Source organism: Haemaphysalis longicornis, unplaced genomic scaffold (assembly GCF_048455015.1).
Source record: "Haemaphysalis longicornis isolate Haplotype H1 unplaced genomic scaffold, Haemaphysalis longicornis Haplotype H1 scaffold_168, whole genome shotgun sequence".
NCBI classification, from domain to species: Eukaryota; Metazoa; Arthropoda; class Arachnida; order Ixodida; family Ixodidae; genus Haemaphysalis; species Haemaphysalis longicornis.
The window spans coordinates 1-9,327 of NW_027526274.1; the positions used below are offsets into that span (position 1 = coordinate 1).

The following is a 9,327-nucleotide window of genomic DNA, read 5'->3' on the forward strand; positions in this document are numbered from 1 at the left end:
GTCACTAGCTAGTACCACTATATAAAGTTTGTGGCACCACTAGCGGCTAAATGTCGATGAATTGAATTCAAAGGACTTGAACATGTTTCATTTGCCAATAGTTTCCTTTACAAAGAAAATGCAACTCAGTCATCAAGTGCCAAAATGGGATGCTTTCAGGAAATAAAACTCGCCAGTAAACCCTACCTGATCACAAAACCCCCATGTAAGTGCTGGTTTTTGTACGCACTGATTCAGTGAACTTTAGTGAGCGGCTAAGAAAATTCAGTAATGCAGCCACCTCTTTTTCTGATAATGGACGTTACTAGCTAGGTGATGCAGAACGATGCTTGAACTCTCATTTGGCTCGAAAAGTTCTTAACACTTCAGCCCGTTCAGCACTAACGCCCAGGTCATTTTTAGCTCCAGTTAATGGAGTGCAGAAATGCCTCACATATTCTGGGAGTATTCTTTCACTGCTGAAAATCAAAATACTATCAGAAGGATATCAACGATGAGCATATGAAAGCAGAGCGGGCAAAAAGAACAACTGAATGTAAAATAAATATTTATTGAAGACAACGGCCTCAAAAATGAACACAACCAATCGCAGTTCAAAAAAATCTGGAAAAATTCATTATGAACTCTAGCAAGCCTTTCCGAGGACAATGAGGCCGATTCCGAGGACGACTTATGCCAAACGGCATACTATCGCAATGAAAAGAAGGATGCCTCGAGATCACAAAACTATCATAGCAACAGAAAAAACCACACTTTTCCCCTGAAAGAAAGCAAAGTGATTGCCATATAAACAGGAAAACTCTGCTGTTTTATTGCATAACTTAACACAAAACTGGTACAAAAAGTAGAATTCAAAGACCCCATGACTTGCACACACACACACACAACGCATTTATCCAACAAATATTCTGTATACAGTGACTATGCATTTGGTAGCATATCAGTACTTGGCCAAAGTAACACAAGGAAGAATTTTGTATGTGCATCTATGTGCAAAGCTGATTATGTCACACTTGAAAACTATTACCCCGAGGATGAAATCACATTACTTCACAGTGAAGTCACATTGCTACTGAACTATAAAACAAACCTTTCCAAGAACGTAATTATTGTAACTTAAAAATTTGACAAAAACAGAGTTTCTGCACTGTTTGAAAAGTGATTATTGTGAAGTGAATATACGTCACACAGGTACCATGTACGGAAGTGCTAGACGAAATTAAGTTGGCAATCGATTTCGAATTGCGGCACTACACAACTACATCATTTCCATGAGGAAATTGGCCCCAGCCATTTCGCAGCAGTAGAATGGGCTTTTCCAGCCCCTGTATTCGAGCAACAAACATGTGAACATTAAAGAGACACTGAAGCAATTTGTAAACATTGCAGGATTGTAAACATTGTAAACATCAAGCCCATACGCCACTCATTGCACTGGTCTTCGTCGCAGTTGTCACTCTCCTCATCACACATCGCCACTCTCGAGCTGTCTTCTTGCGGCACTTGTCTTTGCTGCACTTCTCACTCTCCCCATCACATGAACCCTGTCACACTCCCGGGCACACTGCTCGTTGCATTCCTCTTCCTTCAACTCATGGCACTGAGCCGGGGGAGCTAAGACATTGTGCAGCTGAGCACGACATAGCAGGTTCAATACTCCGGCCACAGCAGCTGTCTTTCCGAAGGATGTCACAAGCATAAGCTCCTAAGTGTATGAGATCCCAATGCACACTGAAGATCGTGAGGTTTCCTAAATTCATCCTGAACTGACTTGCCGCGGTGGCTGAGTGGCTAAGGCGTTGCGTTGCTGATCCCAAGGATTTGGGTTTGATTCCTGGCTGCGACGAAAAGAGAAAATATCCGTGTGTTCGAGATTTTGGCACACGAAGTTTACCCCAGGTGGTCAAAATTAATCCGGAGCCCTTCACTACGGTGCCATAGCCCGGGTGCAGCTTCGATGCGTAAAATCACACAATCAATCAATCATCCTAAACTGTACATCGGTGCTTTAAGTTTGCCTTTTTTTCTCCAAACTGCTGCCAGTTAACACACTAACGAATCTGAGAGACAGCTGCCCTCATTCCAACACTTTTCGATCCACATTTTGCCTCTGCAGTCTTTGCCTTGCTGCTGAGCTTTCGTAGGGTGATCCGCAACCGAAGCATGAGGAAAGCCTGTGTTAGGCGCTTCTGCAAGTCGTGGCAATGCGGAAAGCTGTTCGCGAGTTGGCATTTGTCCAAGGTAGCATTTGTGAGTGAGGCGAGAGAAACTGTTAGAGCGTCATGTTCGTGTGCACGGAAAACACTATCCGCATGCTGCAGCAAGCTCACGACATGACCTGATGGACGTGTGAGAGGGTTGGGTTGTGACAGTGAGCGGTAAGACTTCAGCTTCAAAAGCTGCTCATTCTGCTCCACGGGCTCTGCCTGGAGACACTCTCTGCATGTGTCACGAAGCTTGGATTTCTTGCTGACACTATGCGTTATATACCACGCCACATAGACAAGAGACTCCATTTGTACGTCATCAAGTGGGGGAGCATCATCGTCAAGAAGGCTGTCAGTTAGGAGCTCAACTTCTGCTGCCTCCACACTGTTCTTCTGAGCTGCCTTCTTCATCTCGACAAACTCGAGGAGGTCCACAGAATCATCTATGTCGTAGCTGCCCTTGCGACTCGGTTTAAACAACTGGCTCAACATTATGAGGCGGAGCATCAGCTCGAACTCGAGTGCCCTCGGCACCGGGTGCCTCGACCGAATGCAGGAGAACATATTCTCCAAGGCATCCTGCATCAGCCTGCACAGCAGCACGAACTTAAACTTGTGCACACTCAGAAGCTGGTGCTGAATTTGGAGAGCACTTGTACTAATGAGTACACCTGCTTGTACGGGCTTGAACTGGTCCCTTTGGTTGCTCTTCTTTATGGAGACATGAGCAAAAATCTCCATAAACTCCCCGAGGAACGCCACTGCCTCATCATGAGCGTCCGGCTTAAACATGCTCATAGCGGTGCCGATGTACCGCGACGTCATCAGGGTGAACCACCGGTACACCCGCTCAACAAACCACGCTGTGGTTAGGGCCTCCTCCTCCATCCGCCCAAGACTCACTAGTACGCGTATAGCAGCGCCAACACTATGGTTGAGGACAGCAACCGGAGATGCCACGTTCATTTTGGCAAAATGGTCCTGGTCCAGGTAGGCCGGCTTGAGGTGGGGGGCCAACTTGAGGTCGCGTTCGGCATCAATATCCGCCAGCTTTTTGATGTGCTTGACTGACACCTGCGAGATGCACAGAACATATTCGAAAATGGTTTAGCTTAAACTGCACTAAAATCCCCAAGCTCAAACACTAACACACTATCCCTACGTTGATAGTCATTCTAGCGATCGTTGCTGTGCTCATTCTTGCGTTCGATCACCTCTTTCGAAATCACCTTGGATGACAATCCGTGGCACAATTTTTCACCACACTATCATCCTCTCTTGCACGTTTACCTTGCTTTTCGCGCCGGCCTTGATTCTGGACGGCAGCGAAGGGCGGTCGCTGCCGCGGCATGTGTGGTGCTAGCCGTTTTGTGCCCCGTACAGGCACGCACGACTGGCAAGTGTGCGGAGCGCTTCCGCGCGCAGAAAACGCTTCATGCTTTCAGCTTGCTTGATTTCTTGTTAAAATCTTATTCAGCTAAGCTGTCGTCACAGCCAACAACGTTGATCGGGAAAACAAAAGCCTAGAGCGCTGTGGTCCCACAAATTTTCTAATTCCCTTATAATAATGGATCAGGAACTTGGGGTACCTCCGTATTTGTTTGAGCCCGTCGCTTCGCGTACAAAGCACAGAGCACCCGACGACACGGCCTGCCCCGCGACTACTCGTGAAGGCAATGTAGTAGCCACGGGCGCTCGGGTAGGAAATCTCCATGGTATCTAGGAGCCGCTTTAGGGAATCACGCAGTAGCATTACGGTTAAAAATCGACGCGGAAGCAACTCTAGACAATGATGATTAATAAAGTGCAGGTTACACGCCTGCTTAATTTGGAACTTCGCCCAGAAAACTGGGACACAGCGAAGCGGCGGCGCACGTCGCTGGCCGTCTTCCGAATATGACGCTACTTCCGGTCGCTGCCGCTGTTTCTCGCTCTTCCGGCGATGCGGCAGGGAGCGGTGGGTCAACTTTAACGACGAATACCGCTGTCCCCAAGCTAAAATTGACGAAAAAAACTTTACAGGCATAAACTGACCAATGTAATAATTGTAAAAAGTAGAGCTTTGCCCGGTTTTAAAAGCACTTCAGTAGCCCTTTAAGGGGGCACATGGGTTTTTGGGACCAAAAAATTGCCCAGAAAAGCATTTTTAGGTATCACTTTTCTCTTGATTTGCTAAGTCTTTCCTCCAAAAATTCCGCACTTGAAACAGTACCATGTACTTATAAAAGCCATAGAGGCCCCTTATAGCAAAGAAATAATTATTTTCCCATAATTCCCCACGAGTGGTACTGCAGTGATATGAAATTGTCGAGGTACATGCCAGCGTGTACAGTGCAGCTAAGAAGATCAAAAAGTTCTTGGGACCAGTGTGCTTCCTTAAGGGACACTGAAGTGAATTTGTCAAGCTCCCGGTTTTGCTTGCACTGCGTAGACTGGCTCAAATTACCACACTTTTGATCGTTTATCCGGTTGATAAGTCGAATTATTTTATAAAGCGGGAAAGAAGAAAAACTATCATGCGCGGTCTGTGGCAGCTACACCAACTAAAGGCTGTGACGTCGGGAGGAGGTGCCACCGTGTTTACCCGTCATCTTTATGGATAGCGGACGCATCGACACCGTCGAACAGCGTACCGCGAAGCCAGAATAATTGTTGTCGCTTCATAATTTCAAAATGCACTGTTCATGCTTCCTACAACTGCAAACCTGAAGTAAGCCACACAACAAAAGTTTATCTTCTTTTCTTTTAAAGCAAAGGCTTGGGCAGTGCTTGAAGATGGTCTGACTTCATGCGAAAAATTAGCAAAGAAGTTACCGATGATGGGGCTAATTAGTAATGAATCAGTGGCACCTGTTTCATTTCAGGTTGGGACGATGCAGCATTGAAGCTTTTACCTCAGACCTCATCACATGCTTGAACCTTTAACAGAGTGCTTGAAATTTCCACTAATTACGCTAGCTGGCATACTTTACGGACAAGACGAGCACGGCTAGGTGCCCAGCCTTAACCTGGACTAGTTTGGTTGTTTTGAGGTGAACACACGTACATGGAATGCCACGTGCAAGGTACACCTTCAACTGATGTCTAATGATCAAACGTGTACCGTGATAACATACTAAAGCTTGTTCGGCACCACAATTTGAATATTTCAAAAACAGCGCAGAGACGAAGGTGTATGGAGTGACAAACTAGGGCGCTATGATTTGTCAATTGTCTGTGGGCTGTTTTTGAAGCAGTCAAAGCGTGTATTGTGCTCTTGTTCTGCTTATAATTTCTGCTTCGTCTACATAAAAAAATGAAACAATTAAAATCTTCGGTTGAATCTTTGTCGTTGCCATGCCTAATTTCATCCTGTACATACCTCGTGACTGCTTCCACCCATACTGCTTGCAAAATCGCTTAGCTTCATTGGGAGCTCAGGTGAAGGACGGTCATGCATTCAACGCCTGAGAACACTGTCGCCAGAGCACATCACCGTCTCTTATACTCCTCAAGAAGCGCACAGCAGGCCTAGGTGGCATGTAAAACCACCGCCTCATCTCACACGCCAGAGCCACATAAAATATCGTCGCAGCATTGGGTGGGGACGTTTTTCTAACTCAAGCCGCAGCGGTTTGAAGCAACGCAAAACATAAGAAACTCCCCGCACAGGGATGATGCTGAGATAGCACGAAGCAAGCCGCGTTATCCATGGGGCTGTACGCGCCTGCCCAACCGTACAAATGGAGTTGGCGCCATTGCGCAGGTAGTGCCGCCGTGTGCACCCTCCAGAAAAAAATTTGTGGGCAATTCATACTTCCTGTTCACTGGACAAAAATTACATATATGAACAGAGTACAGCCTGCGAGACAATGCCATGTCTCCTGCTCCGTTCCTTATTTGTGTGTGTGGTGAACTTGAAACTGGCCCACACATACCTACATCTTATGAAGCTATGTTCACTTCCACACACACATATGCTTACCTGTCTCAATTGGCTGAGCTTCGCCATCCAATGGAGGAGGCCATACTCCATGTGCTTCACCTGGGAATGGGCGAACGGCAACAGAGGCAGCAGAGACAGCAGGTGCATCGGCGGCATCCAGTGTGTCTGAGGTGCCAAAAAAATAAAAACCATACATGTCATCGTGATAATGCATGGTACAATGCTCAGCAGTGCATCAGCTAAGTGACATACCGTGGGTTTGTTCACTGCCTGGCCTCCTCGGAACCTTCCTCTTAGCCCGTTTCTGCTGGTTGTTGGAGGCTTCGATCGTTGGCACAGCATTCCACTTGAGGAGCTTTCGGCCATCAGCCCTGCCCATTTCAAATTGGCTGTCTTCAAAGTGGTCCTAACAAACAATTCAATACAATAAGCAAACAAGAAAAGTTTTATCAAATGCAGAACATTGTGTGAATGCTTTCTCGCTTGAACGTCTCTCTGTCAACTTCACATGAAATTGAAACTGCTAAATTGCGCCCCACAATACGTCTAACGGCCTTATTCGGCAGCATCATGTCGTAAATTCCGAGTTTACAAGCCACAGAACAGATCGCAAGCAGTATACCCGCAATTAGTGATCAAGGCATTTTAGAACATGCCAGAATGCTAACGGTCAGTGACATTATAAATGTAGGCTGCAAAAATATTTTGAAAATTTTAGTGTATGCGTAACTTAGTGCACACAGAATGCTTTTGTTTTGTTCTTATTTTTTCTAAGAGTTTCGTGTTATACTACAGAATGCACAACCTCGTAGAATTTATCTAAAGTGAACAGGCCAAGCTTTATACCAGAATTGGCAACAGAATGGGATGAAGGCGTTTGTGACATTAATAACACATCTGTGGGGCCTACTTGGTGCCGCATAAATCAGTGGGAAAGCGCCTAAACATTAAAAAACGAATGACGACGAAAGAACACGGCGAAACAACGCGCGATTTGTAAAGTTTAAGCGCTTTCACTCGTGACAGTTCGCGGTGTACATCAAACCAAAACTTCCAAAATCTTCTGGGAAGTTCCGCACTAATTCCCGTGACCCCTCCGTGAACGCTAAACTGCCGAATTAAAATTTATCCAACCATTTCGGATTCTCGTAATGGCAGTCGCCCAACGGGATGGAACGTCCCACGACATGCAAACGTCCGGGGCGGGGACGAAATAACTTAAACGGATGGCGGTATTTATTTTGGCAGGCGCCTCGTAGGCGTTGTGAACCCCCCCCCCGTACCCTGAGACTATGTTAATTCCCTGCGAGGCCACATGCGCGCATTTCACCTTCAATTTCCACGTATGTGAATTCTATGCCTCTATGAACTCTAAGACAGGCGTCGTCATATGCGTGCCGGATTGTGAAATTGCCGTACTCGCTCGCTGGCGCGCGGCCCGAACTCTCTCACCGTTTCCTTCCCTTGCATACTATTTTCTCCCCCCTGCACTTCGTAAATTCTCATCTGTTTAACTACACCTCCTGCGTCCACATCTCTTGCATACTTTTATTCCAGCACAACTCCGCCAGCACCCGGCCGACGCGTACGTTGTCGGGCCGCGTTGGCGACCGAACGAGTACAGCAATTTCACGACGCATATCGCGGCCCGAAGACCGCGGTCGGACGTTCGCGGCGGCGGCGGCCGGTCTCGCGAGCTCATTAGCTGCGAAGCGCTCGGCACGGAATTCTCACAACGCCTACGAGGCGCCAGCTTTTATTAACTATCGCGAATTCACTTCAAACAATCTCACCTCACAAATCCTGGAGTACGGGGTGGGCACGAATTCATCGCGGCTGACGAGTTGCAGCCACACGCGTAGCCGCTCACCGTCCTTTTTCCCCAGCGGGAAGCGCATGAAGCGTTTTCCATCTTCCTGGGAGTTGTAACAGCCGAGTATGCAGCAAAACGGCATCTCCGGACACACTTCTGCAGCTAAATTGCTGCGAAGCGTGCCAAGCGCGGGATGGTTTGGTCGGTTTGGTTCACGTTCGGAACGGCGGTCGCGCGCAGCCACAGGGCGAACAGCTAGGACTACCACAGTTGACCGACTGAAAACGCACAAGCAACAAAATGGCAGCGCCCATGAACCGTCGCAGTGTAAACAAATGTCACGTGTCGCGAACTGACCAATCATCTTGGCGGCGGCACGGAACAATGGGAGAAAAGAGTGCCGATACTCTAAAACCTATTTAGTGACACTACGGGACACAAACAAGGCTTTCTTGAGGGGCTGGCGGGCACGGTCTGAAGGTCCCGGTTTTCGTTTGCCCCAACGGAAGCCTCGGGGAAGCGGTTGCGGGGTTGCCTTTTGTTGAGGCCGCCGGGGCGAAGAGGGCTCCACGCGGGAGGGGGGCCGTTCAAGCAACTCGATATGGGCGACTGGCTGGTGGGTGAGGAGGCCGGGACGGAGCTGCTGAGGGGGCTTTGTGTGGCAGGAGCGTCAAGCACTGCGGAGGGCTTTCGCGGTGACCCGCGGTGGCGGAGCTCCTCGCGCAAGACACGCACCTCACTCTGAAGACACCCGCCTGTATTTCCGATGCCTTCGTGGTTTCGCTTCGAAGGCGGGCGTGCTCCTCCCGTAGCTGGCTGAGCTCGTCCGTTAAAAATGAGATGCCTTCCACGGCGTTGACGAGCAGGTCATTCATCTTGCTCAGTTGGCTACCAACATCGACGGGGTAGGGAAAGAATGCGTTGTGGTCGAGAGCAACGCTTTCTGCCGCCGGTCCGGTGTTCTCGTCGGGCTTGACGGGTGGTGCCGCTTTCCAACAAGCGTTGCAATGGAAAGGAAGATCGCCAGCGCGAAGAAGTTGGAGATCCTCGTCGGGCCAGGCAATGCACTTTGTGTGCGCGCACTTGCCACACGAAGCACAGCGAAAAGAGTGCTGCTTGGCTGTGACACGTTGCGAGCAGGCGACACAGTTGGCTCGACCCGCCATCTTGGCGGCTTTGATGCGGCGGCCGTTGTGCACGATTTCACAAGTGGCGAAAAGGAATACAAGCAGCCATGGCGGAAGGGGAAATCGCACTCCAAAGGAAATCGCGCGCCAAAGCTTTTAAGAACGTTTTTCGGACGCAGGAAGCATAGGGCATAGGCGGCTAGGCTTTTCTATCGGCGTTCACACAAATCGTCAAATCGTTCCACTTGCGCGCTT

At 48.5% G+C, this 9,327-nt stretch overlaps 1 protein-coding gene across 1 annotated transcript; it reads right to left on the minus strand.

Moving 5' to 3' along the window:
* Nucleotides 1-2,490: 2,490 nt before the first annotated feature.
* Nucleotides 2,491-8,820, minus strand: LOC144166307 (uncharacterized; the record flags this gene model as incomplete). Its single annotated transcript, XM_077695836.1, has 5 exons — nt 8,681-8,820; nt 7,926-8,048; nt 6,385-6,538; nt 6,172-6,297; nt 2,491-3,281 (listed from the first exon to the last, which is right to left on the minus strand). Coding segments are annotated over exons 1-5 (1,334 nt in total), but the record flags the coding sequence as incomplete, so codon positions are not given.
* Nucleotides 8,821-9,327: the final 507 nt, after the last annotated feature.